Source organism: Podarcis pityusensis, assembly GCF_964106645.2.
Source record: "Podarcis pityusensis genome assembly, chromosome: 2".
NCBI classification, from domain to species: Eukaryota; Metazoa; Chordata; class Lepidosauria; order Squamata; family Lacertidae; genus Podarcis; species Podarcis pityusensis.
Window position 1 is genome coordinate 70,793,240 of NC_138029.1, and position 27,992 is coordinate 70,821,231.

The window sequence follows — 27,992 nt, forward strand, 5'->3', positions numbered from 1 at the left end:
GATGGAAACGCTGAGGGGATTGGGTGAGAAAGATGGAGTTTTGCTTGCTTTCTGGAAGGGAGCAGGGGTACAAAAAGACCTTTCCAGGGCCTTTGGCTTTGGGGAGAGGGCCACCTGATAAGCATGGGGTAGCTGCTGCCTGAGACACCGATAAGAGCTGTTGGCAGAGGCCCAGACTGGTGTTTCCTCCGCATCCTCAGCCCCGTCCTGAACAAAACCCCAAGGATTTTAGGGATTCGCAATGGATAACGCGGCAACTCTGTCAAATCGAACAGTACCTGCAAGAGAGCCCCCCGCCCACACCAATATCCATTGTCTGCTTCTATGGCGGGGGGCCTTGCGGTTATTTCCCGGCCTTGCCCTTTAACAGTTTATTATAATAAACCCGGAGGCTCTTCTTGCACACAAAGATTCGAAATACGCAACTGGCTGGCTGGGGCCTGAGGCCGCCTATTCCAGTTGCGGCGTTGCAAACCAAGCAGGCCGGCTGCCCCCTGAACCCCGTTTCCCCGAGAGTTAGCCGCACTGAACTCAACAGGACTTACTTCTGAGGAGGCGTGGCAAGGACTGTACTGCGAGCCCTCTAAAGCGCTGGTCCAGAGACGAACGCTATTGCGGGGCTGGCTCTGCCCTCTAGGGCGGGGAGCGTGTCGCTTGACGCGGGGCCTGGCGGAGGCGCCGGACCTGCTGCTCTGCCACGGAGAGATGACGCGAAGGCCCAGCAGCAGCAGCCGCCGCCGCCGCCGCACTGACGACGAGCCCACCGCCATGCGCCCGCTGCTCTATTTCCCTCCGACAGGCGCCGCTGGCTCCTCCCCTTTAAGGAGCCGGGGCGGGGCCGCGCTTGCTGCAGGAACCTGCCCTTTAACAGCGCTCTCTTTTCCTCGCTGGTGCCGCTGCCGAAAGCCAGCTCGCCAGTCCCCGCCGGCCCCCGGAGGAGCCTCGGCCTCGCCATGGTGTCCTGGATCATCTCCCGGCTGGTGGTGTAAGCGCGCGGCGGCGGCGGGAGGAGGGGGACGACAGCGACGGGGAGGCCCTCCTCGCCCGTTGCTAGGCAACGGGGGAAGAAGATGGGGACGGGGGTCGTCTGGACGGGCGGCTCTCCCGAATCCCACCCCGTCCGGTGGTGCCCACTGCGCCCAGCCCTCTTCTCGGCTCCTCCGCTCCTCCGCCTCTCGGGGGCTCCTGAGGCGGACGCCCCCCCCCCCTGCCCCTGCTGCCACCCCGCCCAGCTTAACCCTGACAGGTGACAGGAGCGAGCCCAGGGGCGTCGCCTGGACACCGCGGGGCTCCCCCCCCCCCCGCTTATTAAGCTGCTGTCCGTTTAACGGCCCCTGGGCGCCACCACCTGAGGGCTGCAGGTAGGACGCCCAGCGCCTCTGACGATCTGCCAGCCTTGCAGCCGCTGCGCTAGGCCTGCTCTGCGCTGGCAGCGGAAGGGGGGAAGAGGGTGGATGGGCGAGCTAGCAAGGACCGGGGATTCTCCGGCCTGGAACCGACTCTACGCTGAATGAATAATCTCATGAGGTTTTTCTTCTTCCTTTCTCTTTTCTGTTTAAATAATAATAATAATAATAATAATAATAATAACAACCTCTTGTTCCAGGCTGGTTTTCGGCACCTTGTACCCAGCATACTCCTCTTACAAAGCTGTGAAGACGAAAAATGTGAAGGAATATGTAAGTGTGAGGCAATTAACCATACGCTTGGTTTAACATCAACCCTTACTGTAGCTTGTCTCCCAGTGGTGTGAAGATACTAGCGACATAGCTTGTTCAAGCAGGAAATTGGAATTCTACTGCAAAACGATGCTACAGTCCATGTCACCCGTGTTACACAACACTGAATAGTTCATCTGAGCATTTTCTGCCTTATTTGAGTAAATAATGGTGGAATAGAGCTGAAATACCCATTCTTCTCAGTTTCGGTTTTAAAATTACATTATAGACCCATTTAAACACCAAGTGACAGAAACTTCAAATGTGAAAATTCCTGAGGTGTCTTCACAATTGACTTAAATACTTTTTTTAGCACCTACATATCTGTGATGTCTCTTCACCACAGCTCCAACTAATTTGCATTACCTCTTTGCTTTTTTCTGCAGTAAAGGTTACAGCTAGTGCAGCCCGCTTGCCTAATCTGTAGCATATGCTTCATAAATGGCAAAGTCCACTTTCTGCATGGCTTTTAGTCAATTTAAATCAGATGGTTGCACATTTTGGCACATTAAAAACTATGCTCCTATCACTTGCGTGTTTGCACAAAGTGTGAAAAGTGTCATTTTAGTGTCATTTGTGAAAATGCAAGTGTTTCTTTTTGTTGCCACTTTCTATTTGCTGCAGTTTCCCTGACACTGCTATCTATAATACTGTGGCATTTTCAAGAGTAATACTAAGAATTCTTCTTAGTATGGGTTGTGCTTCTTCTGAAAGTTGTTGTAAAATTGAAAGCAGCAAAGGCATTTTAAATCCAGAATGGATTATTTGTTTTTAAAACGTAGGCCCATCCTTTTAAAACGTGGGACCAAAGACCATCCTTACCCATTACTTGTGAAAATCCTAGCATAGTGAATTTAGGATACAGTGCAGCTCAAGCAAAATGATGTACGTATGTATAGTTGTTAAATGGGCAAGATATATATAGTTGAAAAGAATTTGAGAGGGAGTGAATTTAGTTCAAGGGGCAATGCTGCTTCATTTACTTATTTACCACATTTTGTTGCTCTGTGATTCAATTATGAAATGAAGAAAATTTCTTTTTTAACATCTATGACTTTATTACAAAAGTTCAGTTGTGGAGAAATTAACATATTGATTGCATTTGAAAATGCATACTGGGAATGCTTCTGAAGCAGTTTAAGAAAGAAAACCCCTCTTTGGTTTGGGTTCCAGTTTTGCAGAATATTTGAGTTAGATGGCTTTTTAAAAGCATTAGACAAATTCCTGAAGGAAAATGAATCAGTGGCTATTAGCAAATGTACCGTGGTGGGGGCCAAGGGGTCTTCAGCCCCCCAGTTTTTCAAGGAGGGGGCTGGGCTCCCCCCAAATCCAGTGGCCTGCTCTGCCACCTCCACCCCACCTATGTCGTGAAACCCTGCTGATGTCATGTGGGGATGAGGAGGCTGAGCGGTGAGCCTGGCGGCCCCACTCTGCCTCCTCCTCCCTGACCAATGTTGTGCAGGGAGGAGGAAGCCAACCACGTTCCCCATTCCCCACCCGGCACACAAGCGACGGCATCACAGTGGGCGGGACACGTCACATGCCATGTCTCCCGCTATGCCTCACATAATGCACCTCCGCAATGTGGGGGGCAAGTGAGTGCCCTTGGCTGTTAGCCATGATAACTAAATGGAACATTCATGTGTCTGAATATCAGTTGCTTGGAATCAAATGACATAGAAGGACTATTGCCTTCATGCGCTGTTTGTGGGCCTTCCAGTAGCACATGGCAGAACATTGTTAGAAATGGGGTACTAGACTAGAATGGAGACTGTCGGATCCAGCAACTTATGTTTGCTCCACCACTTTGGCAAAAAAGGGAGGTTTAACATAAGCCTTCTGTTTCAGAGATCCATGGTGAGATTCTTCAGCAGAGATCTCACTATTGATTGTTTTAATGTAGCAGATATTACAGAATCCCATAGTGAGCATAGCATATAGGCTTTGTAACCTTTCTCTACTTCTTACAACTCCTTGCCTGCCTGCCTCCATGGATTGTGCCGAGCGAGCGATGGCCAAACAGTCATTCAGCAAGAGGGCCCGGGACACGGCAGCAAGGCCAGCCTGGGCTCTGGGGCCCAGAAACCCCAATGGGGCTTTTATTAGTCAGGGAGGGCAAAAGTTGAACATACATGTGGTATGCCTCTCTCCTCCAAGAATTCTTCCCACCTCCATGGATTGCAGATGTATCCAAAATAACTGGAGGTGTGAAAGATACATCTGGCTGTGCCCTAACTATGATACCCAATTTGGAATGGATGTGAGTAGTTTTTTTCTGTGAAGTGTTTAGTGAACAGGTCACAGTGAATACTTGAGTGGTTCTCCCCCACCTTTAAGGCCAAACATTGATCACTTCTAGTTTCATTGGACAACTGAGTAGATTCAATGGTGGCAGAAAAGTCTGACTTATTTGCTGCCATCACCACCAGGGTGATGAAAGTGAGCTCTAGCCTGTGTGATCACATTTGTCACAAGTCTCCCGCTATCGTCATTCCAGTTGTTGCCAATGTTGTTTCATTGCCTTAAGTTTCCCAGACCCATTAGGGAGAAAATTTGGCTCTCTTCTGCTTTCTATGATTCATGCACAGTGATGATACAAATTCAGGGATTCAAACAGCCTTGCTCCCAAATAAAGAATGTTTGTTGTAACTATTATTTTAAGTTGACAGCCCTTCCCCAACCACTACTAAATCCCAGTCTCCCTTGCTCACCCCTGTTCAAGACTGCATGGTCAGTTATTGAGGGGCTACATGGAGAGCAAAGAGTCTTGGCCATTGTCCTTCATGAATTGTGTGTACCCTAAAATACCCCATCACTTCTGTGTAGCTGTGCACTGAAAGGCAAATTTGTTAACAGCAAACAAGCTGTTTTTTTACTTTGTCTGCCATTACTGATCATTTTGTTGAGGAACTTCTGATAATATGAGGAACACAATTCGAAGGAAAGTACTTTAAAATAGCAGCTATACTTGGATTTGGTGTCTCTGGCATTAGTTGGTATTAGCTGAAAATACATGTTAGTGTCAGTGGGAAAAAGCTGTTTGGATATCCTCAAGCTTTAGTAAGAATAAAACAAGAGCATCAAAAAATATTTTTCAAAAGATTAGTAATAGGGATGCCAAATGTCTGGGCTTTACTGGACACATCTGGGAATTGCTCAGAAAAATGGCATCCAGGCATATTTTTGCTGAATTAGCAAAATGTTGGGGAAAACCTGGACGTATGGTAAATTTTGGCTGTTTTTATTTTTTTAAATGTTCCTATAAAAGGCTCAACAACTCGGTCTGGATTTTCACTTTGGGGAATATGGCATGGGCAACCCTTATTAATAAAGGGTAGACGGTATGAAATCTAAAAAGAAATATTGTTCATAACCATAATACAGAGTGAAGTGGCTAAAAATGGACACTTTCAGATTTCATCGTACTATAGAAGTGCGAGTCACCCAGGTATTTGGAAGGAATTGCAAGTTCAAAGTTACTGTTTTAAGAACAAGCTGCTTTTCAGGAGCTGCTTCTAGCCATATGTTGAAAGCCAACACCAATTTCAGTGGCAATATTTTTTTACATAATGCCTTGTAGTTAAGGAACAGCAGGGGGAGCTAGCTTCTCTTTCTAGTGTGGAACACACTCGTTAAATTGTTCAGACAAAGATGAGGGCATAACCTTGGCTACCAAAATATTTGTACTCGTATTAAACTTTACTGTTGCAAAATTGACATGCAGTGATAAAGGTCAACTCCTCCTTTTTGGTGTGGGGATACATTGCATTGTTTATACTATTATCCTGGTAATCTGCTTTGATATTGGTAGTCCATCTTATAATTAGGTGGTTCTGGACACCCCCAACTTTTTTTGCTGAGGATTGTTGATTTGTGGGTAGCAACATTATTTACTCATAAAATGTATCTCTCAGTTTCCTGTGCTGTCTCTCATCCTGGAAATGGTTAAGACTTCCTAGTGAAGATCAGCACAACCAAAGCAGGAGAACAAGGGATAGTAAAATCAGACATGAAAGACTGCCCCAGGTCACACATTGTGGTAAACTATAGTTAATAATTTACCATGAACATGCCAAGCAGGACTGTTTTGCTCCTCCTGGCACATGTTTGGAGGAAACAAACAATTATATTTAGATGAATGTTTAATCATAGTTTGTTCTATTCTATTAAACCATGATCAGTAAGCCATGATCAAACCTTAATTACAAACTGTGGCTTGTTGGAGTTAAACAAGGCACAATGTATGATTCAGACACAATGGAAAGCTAGGAGTTCTTGTTTGTTTCTTGCTTGCATGAGTCAAGAAGAGTGAAGTAGGAGTAATACAATTCTGCATGATAAGCCATCACCATGATGTGCAAACAAGGTCTCTATTCTCAAGCACCAGTTGTAAATAGGATGTGCAAGGTTTTAAATCCTTTGTGAGGTTAGCACAATCTGGTAAAGAGAGATGGTTGTTCAGAATCTGTTACAACTGCCCAGGTTCCTTGATGGCGTCAGTGCAGATGTTAGAGGAGAAATGTGCATTACACTGTGAACAGGACTGTTGAACTATGTATATCTTAGATCTGCACAAATTGTTCACGAAAGTGCAAAAATTCCAGGTCATTTGAATTGACAAAAAGGCTGTACACATGGCCAAGTAATGATAAGACTTAAGTGTAGTGAAAAGCTATAGGTGTCTGAAAATTATTGGCGGGCGAACCTTAAAGCAGAATTCTTGTTTTTGGAACTTTCCTTGATGTCTCTGCTACTAGACACTGTTGAAGAGAGAGACCAACTGTTTGAAACCCAGAATTGCTGACATTTGGACATGGGTATAATTATAATGAACTGCTTCAAAATGACAAGATTTGGCATCAGTCAGGAATTTGTTTTAAGTAGGTTGCAGCTTTCAAATGATATGTAATGGTGCTGGCTGTCTTGCAGGTCAAATGGATGATGTATTGGATTGTGTTTGCTTTCTTCACCACAGCAGAGACACTCACAGACATCATTCTCTCTTGGTAAGTACCCTGCCACACTTAGGAAGTAAGCGGGGGGAGTACTGGATACTTCGATTATTTTTCAGTTATCCATCTAGAATTGGCTGCTGTGAGGCAATTTGGTAAGGTATTCAGCTTCCCTGTAGTTATGCTGTTCTTGAGAAAAACAAACATGGTGTTGTTCAGGTTTATTATTTGAATGTTCTATAGTAAACCATATACACAATGACTGAAAGCTGTGTTGTTGGCAAAAATGTGTAGTTGTTCTGCTTGTCCTCCCAACCTAGAAAAAAAAGATATAGGGTCTTCTAGAGCAGGGGTCAGCAATCTAAGGCCCATGGGATGGTAACGGCCCACGAGGCTTGTCTAACCGGCCCATGGTGACCCCTCCCTTCCCCCCCCTTACTGGCGTGGTGTGGCGTGGGGACCGACTTCCGGGTTGATGGCACCTATGCGCATGGGTGCTCCTCCGACCCAGATGTGCACCGGAAATAGCATGTTCACACACGTGTGGGATGGAGAAGCGCCCATGCGCATGCACACACACTATTTCCAGCGCACTTCTGGGTTGGAGGAGCACCGGAAATAGCGTGTGCGCACATGCACTCCTCCGACCCGGAAGAGCGCACATGCTTTGGCTCATCCTCCGATGGATGGAGTGTCGACTGGCCCATCCTCCAATTAAGGTTGCCAACCTCTGTTCTAGAGAGCAAAAAATGAATGAAGAATGGGATTCTAGTTTTACGAATCTGATTTGTGGAGTGCGAGGGAGAAGCTGAAACCTAATGGAAACTACAGGGATAGTTGTAGAGTAATCTTTGAATATTGTGATTCTAGTTCTGATTAAGTGTTAGGTTCTGACACTATTGCATGTCTTGTGCTTTGCTAACAAATTTCCAAAGATTTGTTCTCAACAATGTAAATCCCTGTTAGGCAAACATTGAGCTGTATTGTGCTGACTTACTTGTCCTGACTAGTACTGAGGACAGAGAAGATGTCCTAATCCTGAAGTATCTGTGTTCAAAACTCCTAGCTGCCACTTTGTCCAGAAGTCTAAAATGAAGGGGGTAATTGCTGGGTTGGAAATATCAGTCATTCCCAGGCAGAGGGCCAGTCCTGATGGAACATCCCAGTGTTACTCTCTTCCCAATGCCTCTCTTCACAAATACTTGAGTAGTGCAACTCCTGGGACAAAACTCTGTTTACAGGGTTGAGGATAACTTTGGATAGGGACTTATCAAGGCTATGGCGAAAACTTAAAAAGAGACTTCAAGAAGATACATCCAGTAAAGGGTATGTGTGGCCTGTTCAATAGCTGGCCTTGTCATGTTGATTCTGTTCCATCTGTAGCTTCTCTCTTCTTCCTTCTGCTTATCTCATCTTTGCTGCTCTCTAGACTGTCAGTCTTTGTTCATCTCTAACCTGAGCCTGATTCTAGCTTTTCCATTTCTCTCAGGTTTCCCTTTTATTTCGAGCTGAAAATCGCATTTGTGATCTGGCTGCTCTCTCCTTACACCAAGGGCTCCAGCGTGCTCTACAGGAAGTTTGTTCACCCAACGCTCTCCAATAAGGAGAAGGTACTTCCTTCAGATTGCCCTACATATAAATCCTGGAAGTTTAGTGACATGAGATCATGATAGATTGCAGAAAAGATACTGGTATTAGCTCTGTCTGTGCTTGATATTAATCATGCTTATGCCTGCTCATAATAGATGTGTGGCAGCTGCTGCTTTTACAGAGCACTAGTGAACTTTACAGAGAACTAGTGAACACTAGTGGGACGCGGGTGGCACTGTGGGTAAAACCTCAGCGCCTAGGGCTTGCCGATCGCATGGTCAGCGGTTCGAATCCCCGCGGCAGGGTGAGCTCCCGTCTTTCGGTCCCAGCTCCTGCCCACCTAGCAGTTCGAAAGCACCCCTAAGTGCAAGTAGATAAATAGGTATCGCTTTATAGCGGGAAGGTAAACGGCGTTTCCGTGTGCTGTGCTGGTGCTGGCTCGCCAGAGCAGCTTCGTCACGCTGGCCACATGACCCGGAAGTGTCTCCAGACAGCGCTGGCCCCCGGCCTCTTAAGTGAGATGGGCGCACAACCCTAGAGTCGGACACGACTGGCCCGTACGGGCAGGGGTACCTTTACCTTTACCTTTAGTGAACTCCTAGTTTGTAACCTGATGAGAATTTGTTAGCTCTAACCTGAATAACGTAGCTTTAGAGTAGCGTTCATGGCTCCTAACTGTGAGCCAAAGGGTCATGCATGGAGAGTTTAAGGGACTTTTTGGAACAACATTTGTTGCAGGGCAGGGGGCTATAACCAGAAGAGAAACTACAAACTTTTTCTGTGTGTGCAGAACTGCAGTCCATTCATGCATGAGGCAATTTGGATTCTAGCCAATGTTTTTAGCATTTGCTGCTGTATTAATTGATCTTTTATTAATTTTGGGGACCTTTACTCTTTGTAGTCTACACTGTGATTAGTGGTAGATGCATAATTACTCTCCTTCATCTCATGTAGTTATAGCACAGGGCAAAGTATAGACATGGTCATTCATTTAGTTTGAGCCTGCAGATAAGGGGTGACAGTCTCCATCCACATGTAAATGCCTTATGCATTTTTACCTTAGGACAAAATTTTTTTGAGTAATATTTCAGCCTTCTGGGAGTAGCATTCACTGGAATATTGAAATTCCTTCCTTTCAACCACTATATGTTAGTGCTGGGCAACACTTTGGGAGACTCAGAGCACTTGCTATACGATCCATTCTGCTGTGCTATCTAATATGTAATGCTTTCCTGGATTTCTGGATTTTATAGTTGGCTTCATGATGTTGGTGCAAGAAGGGGTTAGGATTTCAGGCAGAAGTGTCTCAAGATTCAGAAAAATTATGGATACATGGTCATAATGCTAAAAAAGAAGAATGTACTGCACAAGGAAACAAGTTCCATGTGCAGCTTTAAATCACATGAACTATATTTAATCCTTTCTCTGCTAATCCCTCAGTGTTGCAAAAGAGAGCTAGGCAGTCCCTAGGAATTAACAGGCCAAAGGCTGGCTGGCTCTGTCTGAGGACTGCTTCTTACCATACTTTTTGTAACAATATTAGTATATCTGCCTTGTGTCAGTTATGATAGCACATGTATGTTTAAATGATGACTGTTATTCACAAAATAAACAGGTCTGATAATTGTGAAATGATTAAGCTAAGCTAATTCTCCCTGTATTTGATAGGGATTCCATGGATCCATGAAAGGCAAAGGTATACTAACACAAACATTCTCCCAGTCTGCATTTCTTCAAAAGCACTGTACACCTCTATGCTTTTTTGGGGGGGGGGGAGCACAAAGCATTATATTCAATCACAATGTCTTTATGCATACATTTAGTTAAGCTTCCTCTAGCACTGACTGACTTCTCAGACTGGTGCTGCTTTTTCATGCTGCTTCACATTCCTTCTTGAAATTCAGACTTCCGTATTTCTAAAGAGATCCAGAGCATGAGCATAGCAGGATTTCAAAGTTTTATATTTTTAACTAAACGTTAAATCTGTTCCAAGCATGGGACTGACTAGGACAGTCAGTATCAGACATTGGAAGATGTGGATATGGTGAATTTCCCACTAAATAACACTAGTTTGCACCCATAAGGACATTAGAAGAGCCTGCTGGATCAGGCCAATGGGCCATCTAGTCTAGCATCCTATTCTCATAGTGACTAACAAGATGTCTGTGGGAAACTGAAGCAGGGGCTGAAGAAAAGAGCACTCTCGCCTCTTGGAGTTTCCAGCAACTTGATGTTAGAAGCATTACTGCCTCTAACTGGAGGCAGAGCATAGCCATCATGGCTAGTAGACATTGTTAACTTTATCCTCCATAAATTTAAAAGCCACTCAACTTGGTGGCCATCGCTGCCTGTAGTGGGAGCGAGTTACATGGTTTCACTAGGCACTGTGTGAATTAGTACTTTCTTTTATCTGTCCTGAATCTTCCAACATTCAGCTTCACTGGATATGAGTTCTAGTGTTATGAAAGAGGGGGGAAACTTTTCTCTAGCCACTTTCTCTATGACATGCATAACTTTAAATTTCTATTGCGTCACCTCTTTCTTGCCTTTTCTCGAAACTAAAAGTTCCAAAAGCTGCAACCTTTGTTTCTCTTTCCCCTTGGTCATCCACCTGCTGGAGTCAACAATGACTTTTGCACTTGGCTTGCTAGGTCATCATAGTTGTGATACAGAATGCAAAATCAAGAAAGGATTCAATTGCTGAGTGTGGAATACCACGAGTGGATATTTTTGTCATGTGTGTCTGAAGTGTGGGAGGTCTTCTAGTAGAAGAGATTTAAGAAAATTGACCCCAGGAAGTAGCTTTCTTTCCGTGGCAAAGTTTTGGTATATGTGTAATTTGTTTTCTCCTTGATGCTGCTAATGTTGAGGAAGACTGAAATTGGCACAACGCTGAATTTGGCACAATGAAACACAATACAACAATTACATGAGCCTTGATGTTCATTTCTCATTTAAGAACCAAGGGTACATGCTTTCCATTTTTCTCCTGGGGATCAGATTTCACAATAGCAGGACACAGCGTTTTTTTTGCTGTGAAGAACCTGTGTCTCTTCTCTTGAGTGGCTAATCATTCAAGTTCTCACTGGATATTAGTATGCTCTTGTGCTCTAAAAAAAAGGAGTACGAGCCAAAAGGTCATGGTATACTGCATTGGCCTGAACATAAGCCACACTTTCCCCCCAAATTCCAACAGTGAAAAGTTAAAGTGCGGCTTATTTTCGTGACCTCAGGCTGCCAGCAAAGCGGTGCGGCTCCCCCCACGAAGGGGCCCAGGTATTGTCTCTCCCCCCCCCCCCATTTTAAAGGTGCGGCTTATTTGCGGGTGCGGCTTATATTCAGGCCAATACAGTATCTGTATTCTGATAAATAGGAGAGGTCACACTCTCAATACTTCTAACAAACTGATGAGGGTCTTGATTCCACTCAGTCTTGGAAGAGATCCCCCCACTGTTGTTAAAACTAAGAATAATGGTCCTGAAATTTCTCTTATAGTTAATTGGTTAATCTTTCATAAAATTTGGCTATTTTAGGATCATACTAGACATGACAAGTGCAGCTATTTTTGCTTATTGACCTGTTAGCTATGTTTATGCCTACAGGTGAACAGTGAGTTCCAAAGTCCATACAATTCAATTGTTTCTGCAGATAGAGTGATTTGATAGCAGCCACCTTTAACAATAACCAGTCCGTGCATTTAGAGTCTATCAGGGCTACATTCTCTCCAGGTTGGATAGACAAAACATTCTCTCCATTTCAATAGACTAAAATGCAAATCAATCAGTGACAAAATTTTCACCAGACTCATAATCCAGATGAGTTTAGCCCAGCCTCTGATGTGTGTAAGTCATTGAACCAGTGGTGTAAGAATTTTTTCATGTGTGTTTTTTGGAATGACAGTGGAGGGAAAATTTCCATTTCATAAGGTGATTAATATCAGTGAATAGTATTAGACAGACTTAGAAGTTTCCAAGTTTTTAGCTTTGTTTACTAAATGCATATAAAATAAACATGGTAAATTAGATAAATTTTCTGTATGTCCTAGAAAATTTCCAGTGCAAACAAAGTTTTCTATTGCTAATTACACAAAATTGCATAGGAAATTTTCCAAAAAGCTTTCCAGAAAAAAAATCCAGAAATGTCCTATTTAACATTTACTGGAAGTCAACATGTTGACATTGATGTTGACATTGAAGCCAACATTTACTGTTATGTCATGATACTTTAAAACTGACCTTTAGAATTATGCTTCATTGCTGCCAGAACTAGTTTGTGAAATTCCTCTCTTCTGTTCCGTAAAGAAAAGTTACTGCTTGATCTTAGTCTTACTTCCATGTGAATAATTGTTTAAGCATGTTTTTCTTCCCCTCTTACTTGGGTTGCCTGTGTTAAGATGTGTTGGGTACTTCTAAGTACATGATTCTCAAAATGAGAGGTGTTGGTTTTTCTGTTACTTGTCCTGCTGAACTATTTTTGTACTCTGTAATCTAGTGTATTGCTAATTAGTGCAGCTGCATTTGTTCTGTTGTGTGTATAGGCACTGATGATCCATAGGTGATTCTTTTTCTCATTCCACCATGCAAGCTATCGATGGATAGTTTATAACCTCTGGAAAGATTTACTTAGTCATTAGAGAAAGTTTGAAAGGTTTTATAATTAACAAAAGTAAAACATTATGATGACTTTGAGAACTTCTGTTCTGTTTTGTTGTTCAAACCCTATGGACTTGGACCTTTTTGCGTTATACCTAGTTGGACTATAAGTCCATCTAGCCAAGTATTGTGTACACTGACTAGCAGCCCTCGCCAGGGTTTCAGACAGGCAACATTCCCAGCCCTTCCTGGAGGTACTGAGAATTAAACCCTAAGCAATTCGGTATTCAAAGCAGATGCTCTACTACTGAGCTTCAGCCCTTCCCAAAAAAACTTCCTCTTAAAAGCTTTTGTGTGAGTATGTATCATTCTTGAGGGCTATAGCTATGCAAATAATTTTTTAATGTGGCCTTCCCCACCAATTAAATCCTAGGAAATCGATGAGTATATCAGCCAGGCCCGTGACAAGAGTTATGAAACTATGATGCGAGTTGGCAAGCGAGGATTAAATTTGGCAGCCAATGCAGCAGTTACTGCAGCTGCAAAGGTAACTCCTTATATACCTATGTGCCATATCAACCCTGTTCCCTTCTGTTGGACTTTTGGTGTCATAACTCTATCCCACTTCCCCCCCTCCATACTGTCTGCTAAGTTGTTCTTTCAAGTTAGACATGAGACAAACTCATCTGCAGCTTGCCATCTGATTGGATTTTATTCTGATCCTGATCTGATTTTAGGATGTATTTTAACTGATTGCCTGATTTTATGTTAATGTGTTATACATTTGATGTTAGCTGCTCAGAGCCCGGTTTTGGTTGGGGAGGGGGGTATAAAAATTATTATTATTATTATTACCTGACCCAAGCTGTGTCCCTCTCATCTAAATTCTGTCGCGTGTTCTTTTCCATTGGAATCTGTTCTAGTATGTCCTCTGATGTGTTCTGAATGGTTCAACTCATGTGAATAGTTACAACTAGAAATTATGTCTTAAAGGGCCAAGGAGTTTTATCTGAAAAACTACGGAGTTTCAGCATGCAGGACTTGACTTTGATTCGGGATGATGACACGGTGCATTTACGGAGCCCTGAGCCACGCATGCGTACTTCTGCTACTGGTCATCTTGAAACTGTTGATGATTCAGGTTAACAGCAATCCATTCATATTATTTAATGAGGGCAGATGTCTAAGAGTTGTGGGCTTGGGGCAAATATTGAAGCGTCTAACTTCAGTGGTAGTTAGCTATGTTTATGTTTTGAACTTGGAGTGCATGCACACCTATATTTCATGCAGTACTCACAATTGCAATGGACATGCTGCTTAAAGAAAGAATTCACATTTTCCCAGCAGCAAGATATTATAGTTTGGGCCACACTACTCATGACAGCAGCAGGCCCATATTTTTAAATGTGGGTATTTTCCAGTAATATATAAAGCAAGGCATGGAAGCATAAAAGGAGGTTTCTGTGTTCACATACACAAAACAACTTCTTTTATCTTTATCTTCTATACCTCTCTGTAATTTTCATTCAACCAGTGATCCTAGCTAGAAGATAGACTGAGGGAGGGGAGAGGATGTGTGCAAAGGAAGGGTTTGATCTCCTCTGCACCTGGGCACCCCTTCTTCACTTTACACTGCACACCACCAATCCACACTGGTCTGGATTGGGGGAGGAACCAAACTCCTGTTACTTTTGTTAAAAAGGGGGGGTGAAACCCAATAAAGTGATTCAAAGAGTCATTTAAAGACGCAGAGTCTTTTGTCACCTTGACAGTTTGATTCTCCACAACTTTCCGTAGACATCTGAAGTCTCCCCTTTTTGGGAAGTTTTTAATGTCTGATGTTTCACTGTGTTCTGTTATATTCTGTTGGAAGCTGCCCACAGTGGCTGGGTCAACCCAGTCAGATGGGTGGGGCACAAGTGTGTGTGTGTGTGTGTGTGTGTGTGTGTGTGTGTAATAAATTATTAGTCGCCTTAGTATTAGTATTATTTATTTTCTCCTTTCCTTCAAGAACCTTGGCATCAGAGATGGTATTTTCATTTTCTGCTCCTCCTCCATATTAAAAAATCTCTGCATCTCTGTTTTTGGTTTTCTCCTCAGGTGCATCCTGTTATTCCTCATCGGAAGAGATGACTCCGTCTCAAAGACATAATGGGGCCCAGTCTGATGCCAGAACAGACCCATCAGATGACGATACAGGAGACAAAGTTCCCAAACGGACCCAGAGCCTTAAAGCTCCTAAAAAAGTGACAAAGACTGAGGTGAGCTGGATGTAATTGTTTGGAAAGCTTGCAGCTGGATCGTGCCTCATGTACAACTTGTGTGCTTCAGCTTGGCACATAATCCCTTTTAATAGCTGCCCCTCCCTTGCAAGTGTGCTCTGCTTGCCTGCCAGATATCTTTCACTACATTTTGAAGTATTGGACAGGATTCAACTAATGGGTCCCATCAGCAGAAGCCTGTACAAGAACTTCAGCTTGTACAAAAGGGCTTTCTCCCCTGCATCCCCCAAAATTGGCTCGGAGGGGATCAGGAGAATACCCAGAACTGCTCACGGGAAGGAAAGAGGGATCATTCTGTTTGGCAGGCTGAAATGTTTGCAGTAACAGAACAATCAGAAGAGTGTGATGTTGAATTCCTCCTGTTGTTTCACATTCATATTCTGTCAATAATTTAAATGCCTCTTTAGTAAGAATTTAAGGCATTACTAAGGGCTGAAAGTAGATGTGATGGCAGTAGCAACTTGTTTGTTCATTTGCACCATTGCTATGCCAAGCAGAGAGTGGATAGTGTCTCATTTTTAAATGAGAATGTGCATGACCAGCTGAATACTTCTTCATTCATTTGCTTACCTTCCCATGCTCTATTGTCCCCACTCCCCTCTTGCAGTACTGGAAGTTGGCTGAGCTTTGAGAAAGGGCTTGGGGTGTTGGAACATGGGAAGGAAAGGCAGAGGAGGGGAGATTCAACTTCCTTCTCTTATGTACTCCCTTTTGATGTTAAAGTTGGACTCCCCTGCTTCATTTGTGAATGCATAGGCACATGAATGAATAAACATGAATGTGTTACTGCCACATCTTATTTGGCACTCAGGATGCATCCAGTTTTATGAGTTTTTGCATGATCTGCTGCTGACATTAGGGGCACAGCCTGCAGACATTCCATCAGCTGTTTTTGTTTGGGCTCCACTTCTTGATTTTTCCAGTGCCAAAATATATTATATAGTATGGTTTTATGTTGCAAACAACTGGCTCAAATAAGATTTTCTGTGTGCGCAGTTTGTTCACATGTCCACGCATCCAGTTTTTAATCTTAGATTTTTCGTAGGAATTCCACTGTATCAGGTCCACGCCACACCTTGAAGAAATGTTTCCATGCTGTGGTTTTCTGGCCTCTCCCTTCAATAATTGCTCCCTTGTCCTTCAGTAACCTTTTCTGCTCTGGGTATATACACAACTATATGGGGATATCAATTTTCATTTTGTTTGTAAAAATCAAAATTAAATTACTATTTTTAGGGGGAAAGGCCCAACCAAAAATGCACTAATGAGCTTCCATATATATTTCACATTAAGAGGGAATTTGGATTAAATGTCAAAAAGCATAGGCTGGCATTTTGATGATGACAGTCTCCTGTGGACTGTGCAAAAACACTTGTGTGCACGGACAGCACCAGTTTCACAATAAACCTTTATCTGGAAGCACCCCTTGTTAAAGAGCTAAAAAGTTTCACATATTTGACATTAATTGAAATTTGGTGGTGGTCTTGCTGGCCACATGCAGCACATCAGGTCATTTAGTGTAGAGTGCTTTAGCTGTCCTGGCCCCCAGCTAGATTACAGCTGATGATATATCATTGGGTGGCAGGAATTGGCTGTGGCTGGCTTCCTTCATGAAGTTTTGGGTTGTATCTGAATCAAAGGTTTCCTACACATCTGGACATGCCTTCAAGAGTAGCTGGAATGATACTGGTTATTCAGTTTGATTGCTCAGGTTCTGTTTCTGGAAATAATTTTGAAGGAGCTGGTAAAGAGCCAGGAAATGGCCGTGTAGGAGAATAACCTATTTTATTTGAGTGCCCTCTGCTGACTGCTTTATAGGTTTGTTTTATTTTTTTGTCATTTTCTGTTAGTGCTACTGTACCAGAAGTATTTCTTATTCTGAGGTTACTAATTGAATTGATTCATTAATAGAATTACAGAAGTAAGAGGGCTTAAAATTGGATAGCAATCAGTTCCTTTTGTTCTGGAAGCAGGAGCTCAGGGAATGATCTGAGGTCTCAGCAAAAATTTCATCAAAGCTCTTTCTTTTTTTAAACTCCTTCTCCTGCAACTAGTTTCATGTTATTTCTCTCCTCTCTTGCTTTCCAGCCCCCACAAAAGACTGTCAAAGCCCGTCCCAAGAAGAAAGTTACAGGTTCCAGTGCTGCTGGCGAGTCAGCCTAAGGACACCCCAGCCTGTCTGTCCTAGGGCTCTTCAGACACTTTGATGAGCACTCTCCAAGGAAAGGGAGCTGAGATCATGTACATAACAGCTACTGCTTTGTAGAGCTCATTCCAAGGCAAGAGGGTGACTGAAATTTGGCACACAGATTAGAGGATGGCCATCCTCAGGAATTATTTACACTTCATCTCTGTGATGAAGAGAATGCTAATCTGTCTGTACATAGCCTGTTGTTTTGGGATTCCCTCTCTGTGCGTAACCCTAATAGGGAAACTCTTTGCTGGAACAACACTTCAATTAGGGTTAGAGCCATCTTTGACAGAGAGGCTGGAAGAAGAAAAAATCAAGACGGGTGCCACTGAAATTCTAATTGGAGGTGGGGAGCTCCCCAATAATATTTCAGCATTTCACTGGTTGTCATGCTGTAGCTGCTGTGGGGAATTGTTAGGAAGTGCCTGGAGCAAAGTGACTGGTACTGAGGGAAAGTGTTATCTAAACTCATTTGGGCAGAAGCAAGAGACAAAAGTATAGGTTTGCTTGGTGCTTTGCTACATGGGCAACTGCTTGCCTGTGGGATTGGGTAAAGTGGTGTTTTTTGCAGGGAGTCTGCAGATGTTTGGGAGAGGGGTGGAAGGTGAGAATACAAGCGGCTGGCTTCTTTACCACTATCTGGTGCCTATTTCTAAGCAGCCTCTTTTGCTTGGTTGGAAGTGTTTTAACTCTGCTCATGGTAGATGTTGCGAAGGTAGAACTATTTGCATGGTTTTTTTCAAGTAGAATAAGGCTGGGAGGAAGGTGACGAAGCTAAGAGGACCACATTTGGAGCAGGGGGTGTGAGGATGCCTCGGCACAAATCAGTCTCTCCAAAGAGTTGAAATCCTGAATAGCCACTGTCTAAGAACCAAACACTTTGGCCCCCTGCTTCAGAGTTGCCTTTATATTTTACAGGTCAGTCTGTTTTCTGTAAGAATTGTTTGGAAAAGGCATGTGTATGGAAGAAGCTGGAGGAAATATGGATGGTACCTTAAGTTTCTGCTGTGTTTTTAATTATGCTTTATTTGCACTGGCAATATAAGGTTGGAGCTCGATCAGTGTAGCCTGATAAGTAGGCAAAAAGTAGCAACCCTTCTTGGAGCTTTTCTGGCATTTTGTAATGAGGTAAGTAAGTGATGGGACATTCCTAAATGATTCCATGGGTGGATAAGGTATAACGTTACTTGGCTCTCAGGAACTACTCATTTCTGCCACCACTGACTTCCATCATTCCCTTTTAACTCTGGTTACATTTTGGAGGCAATATTATTTAGTGTCTGAGGCTATCATAGAATTGTAGCATTGGAAGGGACCCTGAGGATCATCTAGCCCAACTCCTTGCAGTGCAGGAATATGCAGCCGTCCCATACAGAGATCAAACCTGCAACCTTGGCATTATTAGCACCACTCTCTAACCATCTAGCATTCTGTGAAAAACCGAATTCAGTTTTGTATCATGCTCCAATCAAATGGATAGATAAATAATGATAAACATTTCTGTTCCAGACAGTTTAACATATACAGATGACTGTCCTAATCTAGGACTATAGTGCAGGGATACTGAGACACATAGTATATAGATAAACCCTGCTGTTCTCTAACCTAGCCCTTTAATAAATTATCCAACTTCTGAATATGTGCCAAAGCCACTAGTCTTTTAAACAGTGGAGCAAATATATGAGATCCAACAGTGCTGGAAACAAATTTCAGTTACCCTTATCTACTATAGGTTAATGGCAAATCAGGCTGATGTTGGGTATGCAACATGGCCACGCAGCTGCTTCACTATGCAGTTTAAATCCTGATTTTTCACTACAGGCTGACATGTACTGCTTCCTAAATAAGTTTTTTAAGAAGCTAACCTCCATTGAGTTCTGTGAGACTGCTTCCTAATCAGTGTACTTTAGGATTGCACCTTTAGGCACATTTTTTAATTTGTATAGTTTCAGAGCAGAGAAGGCTTATCATTAAGATTACATAGTTGAAGAGACTCCCTTTATCGTCTTCCAAATCAGTTACAAACCTGCACTCATGTGCTGTACTTCTCTTCTGGATACCTGATAGTTCAGCCTCTGCAAGTACAAAGAAAATGAATCACAACATTTTTGCCATTCTTTTTGGCAGCGGCTGTTTAATGCCAAAAAATTGGCAAGCTATAATTACAAATTACATTTTGTAATTTGTCAAGGATGCAGACCCTAAATCTCAGATTAGGTTTTTACTATTTGGAAGGTACTTTGGTTTGCTGAGTGTGAGAATGTAGAAACATACTGCACTTTTTACCCAGCTGATCCCTCTCTCCTAGTACCATGCAATTAATCTTCAGTAGTTTTGTTTGAATCAAGTATGGGTTTACATGTGCAATGGCTGCACTTCCTTATGCTTGGAATATGTATGACTGGGGAAAGTGCATTTGAATGCTGGGCTGGCTGTAAGTGAGACATTTGTATTGCTGTAGTATATGAAGTGGAAAGCCTTTCTGTTTCACAGAGAAAGCAGCACTACTTGTATCAGCTTGCTTGCTTTTATCAACTTGTGTTTCAGCAGCACACTGTGGTTGTTGCTTGTAGATACTGCTTGTGTTTTTTACAGCACATACATCAAACTCTTCCCAGCATCCTTTGTATGAGGCAGTACTTTTGCATAGAAGTTGATAAACTGGAATCAGGGTTAGCACTTCTCCTAGAAGTGTGCACAATTTTTCAGCAGTGCTTCCAGTGAAGTATAAGGATGGGATGATGCTGAATAACTTGAGCCCATTCCCAGAGATGCTTAAGTCCTGAGGCAGTTTCTACCTTTTCATATTAGCCTGGTCTGCTTCTCAGTCCCCATCTTCTCACCACATCCTGTTGGGTCAGTTTTAATTGTAGTCCAATTGGGTGTTTTACTTTTATTATACTTATAAAAGTATTTCTAAACCACTGGCTCATAAGAAAATATCAGGATGGTGTGCAATGTGTAAGTATTCAAACAATCTAAAATACAGAACAATTGACCTACACTGAATCAGATTAATCCTCTGAAAACAATTGTCATAAAAGAAACGTTTTCAGCAGGCAACAAAATATCTAAATTGTTAGGCGTCTGGTTTTTGTTGGTTTGCTTTTGTGTAACACCATGTGGTCTTTTCATATTTGTGTCCCTTAATTATTTTAAATTTCCTATCAGTTTTATGTTTAAGAACATCATCATCCTGCAGCTGGGCTTCATATTCAGCTTGATGATCAAATATATATGGGAACCTGCCAGAGGCCCAATAAACTTATTTTTGATGCATACTTCAGGCTGCAAAAATTGAGTCAGAGGTTAGATAGCTGGCAGGCCCTCATATATAGCTGGTGGGCTGCATTTGGTCTGCATTTAGCCTATGCTGCACACACCTGTCATGGGACATAATATTCCACATGTTACCCTTCTCGGTTGTTCTTCATAGGATAGTTTCTAAGATCTTGATCCATTTATTTACTGTTCTGTCAAATATGGGAGGAAACAGAGTGACTCAAGATACTTCACATGACTGCTTTTTCCCTACTCCCTTTTTCTATACCATGTATTATTTTATACACCTCCGTAATATCTCCCCACTTTTTCTCCCTTTTTTTGAAACGAAAGCTCCAAATGCTGTAATATTTTCTCATATGGCAGTTTCTCTAGCCCCTTGATCATTTTAGTTGCCCTTTCCTGCACCTTTTTCAACTCCTATGCTACAGTCCCAATAAAAATACCCCCCACTCAGCTGCTGTTTGGCATGGGAGGAAAGCTTCTGTTGGCAGCAGTGAGAACTCCCCTCATATGCCAAATAGCTGTCCCCCCCCCCCGGTGAGGGCAGGTATTGGAACTGCAGTGTGGAAGGAAAGGGTTAAACCTCCTCCCCATGCACCTGATCCTGACCAGTGGTTGCTATTTACAATCTTTGGAGCAGGAGATATGCAGGATGTTAAACCATGTGATTAACATCATGTGTAGCTGGCCCTTGGGTAGCCTGTTTAACAATTCATGGGGGGAGGGGATGATAGAGCTCCTTGAATGGAGATTTTCCTCTCTATTGGCTGCTATTATTCTTAAGAGACTTTATCACAATAAGGCCATGATCCTATGTACACTTGCTTGGGACCACTAAACATCATAAGACTTATCTCTATGTAAACATTGTAGGGTTGTGCCATTAATGGCTCTGTGATGAAAGAGTCTGATATTGAGACTATCATAGGACAGATCACCATATAAATAACATGGTAATCTGAATTCTTTTCTTTAACCTCTCTTTACCTCTTATGTGCTAGGAAGTCCACGATGGAAGAATTCAGAACTTGTTTTTGGTCAGGTGCAAAATTGAATTGCCACTTAGTCAGTTTTGCAGTTTTTTCTATAATCAAGCATTGTATAAATTTTAGGAAATAAATAAATAAACTTCATTTGTAGTACAGAAAACCTTGGATTTAGGGTGTGGTAAGAATGTGCTCCTATTTCTGCATCCTTCCCACAGTCTGGCTTTGCTGTTGTGTTTTGGTTTGTAAGATTAGAAGAGTAACAGCAAGAGAACCCATGTAGCTACCAGAAAGCTCTAATAATGCTGCTCTTCAGAGGCAGAATATAGCTGGAAAAGACTTTTATCATGAAATCTGGGCTCTTCCCCATTCCAGGCAAGAGTGTCTTTCAACATTGTGTAGCGCTGAAATGTTTCTTGTTTCTCCAGGAACTTGGGGGGGGGGGCTTTTGTTTTCCTTTTCTTGTGCTGTCATGTTTGACATGGTATTTAGAACCTCTTTGGGATATTATCCTTGCACCAGGACAACAGCTGGTGTTATCTGATGGCCTTCTCTTCAACCAACATCTGTTGAAGTGCCAACTCCTATTGGTTGAACCCTTCTCTCTTAAATGTAAGCAAATACAAGCCTTGAAGTTTCACAGAGCCTTTCCATTGTGAGCAGCTTGCTTACTGACAAGTCACTCCTCTGTCACTGTTGTTCCGTAGATCCAGTTCTTCAGCAACAGCAGTCTGTGTTTGCCTCCTTTCATCAGGATTCTTTTAATCTGAGCTAGCCTTAGTACTTGCATTCTCTGATTTCTGCTGTGTAAAGGGGACAGTGCTGCTGTCATTCTTTTGCAGACATTCACAGTGACTGATTTGAATTTGCATGGCAGGTCTGGAGCAAAGCCAAGAAACGGAGACTCATTATGTTGAATGCCAGCCATTTCCCTTGTTTGTTGAACAGGCAGCAGTAGACGTGACAAGGATAGGACGCTATACCAGTGTATTCCCTTCTGCCTGCTAGAGGAACAGCAGTCAGTCAGTAAGAAGTGGACAACAAGATTGGGTAAAGCAATCTTATTTAAAGGTCTTAATCCTGCTGCCCAGTCAGTCAGATCCTTGCCATCATAGTTCACTTACAGCTGTCACTGGCAGCTCCAGTACCTCTTCGGCCACTGTGTCAAGTCTTCAGTGAGTATACTGGCTGAGGGTAAGCAATAGCTTTTCAGAGAACAGGAGGCAACATTTTGGAGTGACCATTGCCTATATGACATACCCTCTTCTTCTGATCTCTGGTCAAACTAGTTTTGCAGACTTTGTAGCATTTCAAGCGGTCTAGGGGAAGTTGAAGCAACCTCTTAGCAGAAGAAACACTAAATATGCCCATTTTAATGTGACCTCTGTAGAAACAACATTCGTTATAAGGAAATGACACTCTTTCAGAGCCTGTTCTACCATTAGGCTAAGTGGGGATACTTCATCAGAAAGCAGATTTTGGGTGTCCTGGATTTGCAACTAATTTTTACTTCTAATTTATTATTGTATTTTGACTGCCAAGTAGAGGTGATTGTAGGATTTTGTGTCTCTGGTGAAAAAAATAACTTGGTCAGCCTTGGGTACTGCACACTTTGTTTGGGTTGGAGGGTATCTGCTGTTCCACCTCAGGCAGCAAAATAGCTTGTGCTGAGGGGAAAAAATATTTTGTTCTTATAAAAAATAAATGTCCCCTTAGGAGTGAAATGGGCTAGAGCAGAAGATCGGGTCTAGTCAGCTTTACTCCTGCTTGGGCTTGTAGGGGACTGTAGGAAGCTGCCTCTGTCAGGAGTTAGACTCCAAATTGAATAAACAACTTTTCCCTTCTCAGCAGGGCTACCTTCCTCCCCACATGTTGTTTTGTGCTGTTGTCAAGCTGCCAGTGTTAGTAGCATTTAAAAAAGGGGAGGGGGACTGCTTGCATTGCTCCAGAGAAAGAATAATCCGTACACAGCAGCTATCTATACACTGGTGGAAGGATGAAGAGTATCTTGACTTATGAACAAGGCAGGACAGGACAGGGTGCTGTTAAGCAAATGACTAGAGGAGGTCCTCCCACAGGATTTATGTGACTAAACTGAGAAAAGGAAAGGGGATTTCCAAGGAGATGGGATAATAGCCAGTTATTCTCAGGATCTGGTGAGACTCCAAGGATGAGTCAGCTACATGAACTAATAGAAACATATCGGTAGGCAATCTGAGTGAAGCCATTTCCTTGTCTTATTGAGAGAGATGAGCCCAGCTGCTCACCCTCAACCTTATCATGTTTTGCAGTTTAATGGGAAATGAAAAGCTCCTCCACCATATTGTATCTACCAAGGTATTACTTAAGTATACTGACTATGCTAAGACTGCCTGTTGAGATCAGATAGATGTTCAGGAAACAATTCATCCTGGATGCTGCACCATTCTTTGTACCCACCTTACTGGGAGCTGCTGTTTTCAGACTTGGATTGTCACCTGCATCTTTCATCTTGTAGTGAGCTCTTCACGGTACCGCTCTGTCCAGCACAAATTATTTTACTAGCCCTGGAAAGATTGCCCCATGATCTCTTGCTTCCCTAGGAGTCCATGTTCCGTCTCACTGGAATTTATTCAGAAACATGCATCTCCCCACCACCACCTCATGAATAGAGGATGTTCACAGTCAGGGGCACCTCTTAAGAAGGAAGCTATGTACCTCAGCACCCCCCCCCAAAAAAAACCTATTTCCTGCTGCCTTGCAGAAAAATCATTGATCTCCTATGGAGAGAACACACAGTTCTCTTTTATCGCTGGATATGAAGATGCTGTATTACAGAAAAAAACTTAGCCCTGCTCTGTTCCACCCTCTTATCCCTGTTCTCTTTTAAGTGGCAGTCTTGTTACCTGGTTGAGCCATACCATATTGTAGCCATTGTGCAAATGCTCTGGAATCTGTGCTTACACTTCAGGCACCTGTATCAGACTCTGGGAGTCTGGGTGCCTTGTTACGTCTCAGTGTAAGTATCCCAGAGCCTCTGTGTACATGCATTCATCAGTATTACTTTGTGAACCCTAAGTAGTATTTTATCTGGTTTTTTCAGGCTCTTGGTGACTCGCAAAGGCTCATGCTAGATGACCTTGTATAATTTTACTCTACCAGAACAAATTGTTGTTATTCCTACTTAAGCCCTTTATAAAGTTGTGATCTAGTAAGAAGAGGTATCTAACATATATTTGGGAACAGATTGCATGGTTATTTGAGTGTTTGTACACTTTATGTACTAACTGAAATCATATCACATGAAAGGTTGAGGAGAGCAACACCAATTGCATTAAAGGTTTGTTTGAAGGCCATGGAATGTACGTCAATCAATCAATTGGCCTCCAGCACAGCTTCTGCACCATTTCTCACTAGGTAGATCATGACTATATTCTGTGTCTCTTCCTGTTTTTTCACCCCAAGCAGGCCTTGAATTCTCTTCATTAGAATATTTGTCACTTCAGGACAATGGTGGTTGAATTTCCTCCTTCCTCAAAAGAGTATCGTAGCTGCAGAGAGGTTGCAGCCTGGGACCCAAGTATTGGGACCAGTGGGACCAAATGCAGTAGGATTCCAGAGGAGAAAAAGTTTACAGCAGCCACCTGAGACTGTGAAATTGACCTTTCCTGGAAATTCTCTGGCCTGGAAGAATGAACTTTGATGTTAGACCTTTGAGAATTACAGATATTTGAACAAGTGTTTGTAGCAAAGTCCAGTATCAAAGCTGCTACTGTTTTATTTGCAATGACAAACTGGAATCAGAAATAATATGGAATGTAGACAAATATATATTGGCCTCTTGTCTCTTTAATTTTTTAAGTACAGTAAACACGAATCTTTCCCCGTTCTTGGAAGGGCTGTTCGTAACTTGCTTCCTTCCACCAATTATTGTATTGTGTTGTGATTTCAGAATTTGGGCTCTTTCTTTCAGGAAGCTACTTCCACACTGGAAATATGCCAAAGACAAGTTGTTCAAAATGAGTAATCAACATTGATTTATGAATGTTTTTGCTCTTTTACACAGAAAATAGGGATATGTGAGGAGACCATCTTTCCCTGCCACTATTTTCTATTTTCTATGAACAAAATTGTTCATAGGGCTTTCATAAAGATTCCAAGCAAGAGCTCTCTTTTCATGACACTTTTCAAATTCTATAAATCATGTACTAATAAAAAAAATCCAAAGCTTTACATATAGTATGAATTTTATAACTTGTGAGCATTGCCATTGACTATTTTTATATGTCTGTTGATTCAACAGAAAGGCAAGAGGCAATATGTCCCAAGTTTGTTCTTCCCATAGTCCAGTGTTGGCTAACCTTTCTTTGGCTGAGGGCCACATTGAGGATTGTCCAAGTTTCAAAAAGCTCCATGCCAGCGGTGGGTGTGGCCAAAGTACTTTAACTTTCTTATGGACATGCACTTGCACATAGAAAGCACTCATGCACACAGTATATTCCAAAAGGTGTTTCATATGTTGCATATTGCTTTTTACAAATATACACCCCCCATTTACAAGACTTAAGCTTCACCTCTTAGTCTAGCATCTGAATGTTGCTGTTTCTGCAGCTGCTACAGGCAAAAGATCTGCAGCACCCTAGTGTATGACTGCCATCATTTTCTCTTGTATAGCAACCCTGAGTTGGGGCCCAGTCAAAGTGCTTTTCCATGCTAGGCTAGTGCCTGGAACGGAAACAGTCAAGAAATATCCTGACAAGATGTTCTAGCTGTTCAAATACTTTGACTATTGAACTTGATTGTTATTCTATTGTACATCACTTCTAAGCCATTGCCTTAGCATGCAAAAATGGTCATAAGGTCTACTCACAACAGTTCCCAAACATTTTCCCAGAATGCCTAAAGTGGAATTTTGGTTTAAAAAACAAACAAACCCCATAGTGATCCTGAATTCAGCCATTCCACCAGTTTATTAAGTGTTTATAGGTCACCCTATAACAAAATTCTGAGGGCTGTTCATAAGAAGAAAAAATTTAAAATTCAGTAACAATAGAAACTTTAATAAAGTACAAAAACAGAAAGCACAGAGGGGAAATGGAGCTTAAATCTAAGACAGTGTTAAAATCCTGGGGAAGTTAAAAGGTTATTGCTTGATGCCAAAGTAAGCACCTTTGGGCCCCTTAGATGAGGGAATTCCACAACCACCACTGACAAGGCCATATCTCCTAGACCCACCACACCATACTCTGGAGGGCCCTCCAAGGGTCTGCATTGGTGTGGGGAAAGGTGGTCCTTTGGATACTCTAGTCCCAAGCTGTGAAGGGCCTTAAAGACCAAAACCAACCCCTTGAATTGAATCATTCTTAGTGCTGTACCACTCCTAAAACCTCTTCAGGGGGCATGCAAACTCCTGAACCACTATTTGATAACTACCATGGGAATTTTTGGAGAGAGGAGGAAGAAAAGTGAGCATATCAACTGAAGGGAGTTGGGTATTATGCTGCAAAACAATGTTTTGCATTCAGTGATCTGGTGATTAACTCATCTGAAAAAGGGCCTTGTAAAAACAAGAGCCTGGGTGAGAGGAAATATAAAAGCTTTGTGAAGGCAAAACATAATGTGTGCCAAAGGGAATGTATCTTCTTCTTCTTTGGCGATCGCTCGTAGCCGAGTAAGATTGTCTTCCATAAACACGGTTTTAACAGTGAGTCCGTAAGTGACTGTGGAGGCCAATTCTGGATCCACACGTCCTTCCACAGCGGGGACATAGGTTTCCGGGTGGGAGTTGATCACGGTGTGGATTTGCCAAGCATGCCTTCCTCTTAGCACATTTCTCCCTTGCATCCTGAGTTCGAGTGTCTTCAAAGCCCATGACACCTTTGGTAAAGGCTGTTCTCCAACTGGAGTGCTTGCAGGCCAGTGTTTCCTAGCTGTCAGTGTTTATACTACATTTTAAAAGATTTGCCTTGAGACAGTCTTTAAACCTCTATTGTTGACCACCAGCATTACGCTTTCCATTTTAAAGTTTGGAATAGAGTAGTTGCTTTGGAAGACGATAATCAGGCATCCAAACAACATGACCAGTCCAACAAAGTTGATGTTGAAGAATCATTGCTTCAACACTGGTGATCTTTGCTTCTTTCAGTCCACTGGCATTAGTTCGCCTGTCTTCCCAAGTGAAGTGTGAAATTTTTCAGAGACACCATTGATGGAATCTTTCAAGGAATTGGAAATGGTGTTTAAGTGGTCCGTGTTTCACAAGTGTACAGCAAGGTTGGTAGTACAATGGCTTTGTAAACAAGCATTTTGGTTTCCCTGTGAATGTCCTGGCCCTCAAACACTCTGAACTTCAATCGGGAGAAAGCTGCACTCGCAGCTTAGGGTGAATAACACTGCCCTAATACCAAATACAGGAAT

At 42.6% G+C, this 27,992-nt stretch overlaps 2 protein-coding genes across 8 annotated transcripts in view; one reads left to right on the forward strand and one right to left on the reverse strand.

The window, feature by feature from the left end:
* On the forward strand, positions 1 to 25,406 carry REEP2 (receptor accessory protein 2). Of its 6 annotated transcripts, none has more exons than XR_013980856.1 (9): positions 1 to 985; positions 1,607 to 1,679; positions 6,648 to 6,724; positions 8,160 to 8,280; positions 13,286 to 13,399; positions 13,846 to 13,993; positions 14,953 to 15,113; positions 17,223 to 17,413; positions 18,244 to 25,406. XR_013980856.1 is itself a non-coding variant. In XM_080987320.1 (8 exons), the coding sequence occupies exons 1-8, from the start codon at positions 954 to 956 to the stop codon at positions 17,295 to 17,297; spliced, it is 801 nt and encodes a 266-aa protein (XP_080843446.1). In that variant the 5' UTR covers positions 2 to 953; the 3' UTR covers positions 17,298 to 25,406. The 6 variants fall into 6 exon arrangements, 1 of the variants encoding a protein (XP_080843446.1); XR_013980857.1 differs by having other exon boundaries at positions 25,044 to 25,406; XR_013980858.1 differs by having other exon boundaries at positions 17,223 to 17,375.
* The window catches only part of CDC25C (cell division cycle 25C), a 391,961-nt gene that overhangs the window by 130,005 nt on the left and 233,964 nt on the right, over positions 1 to 27,992 (reverse strand). The window lies entirely within an intron of this gene.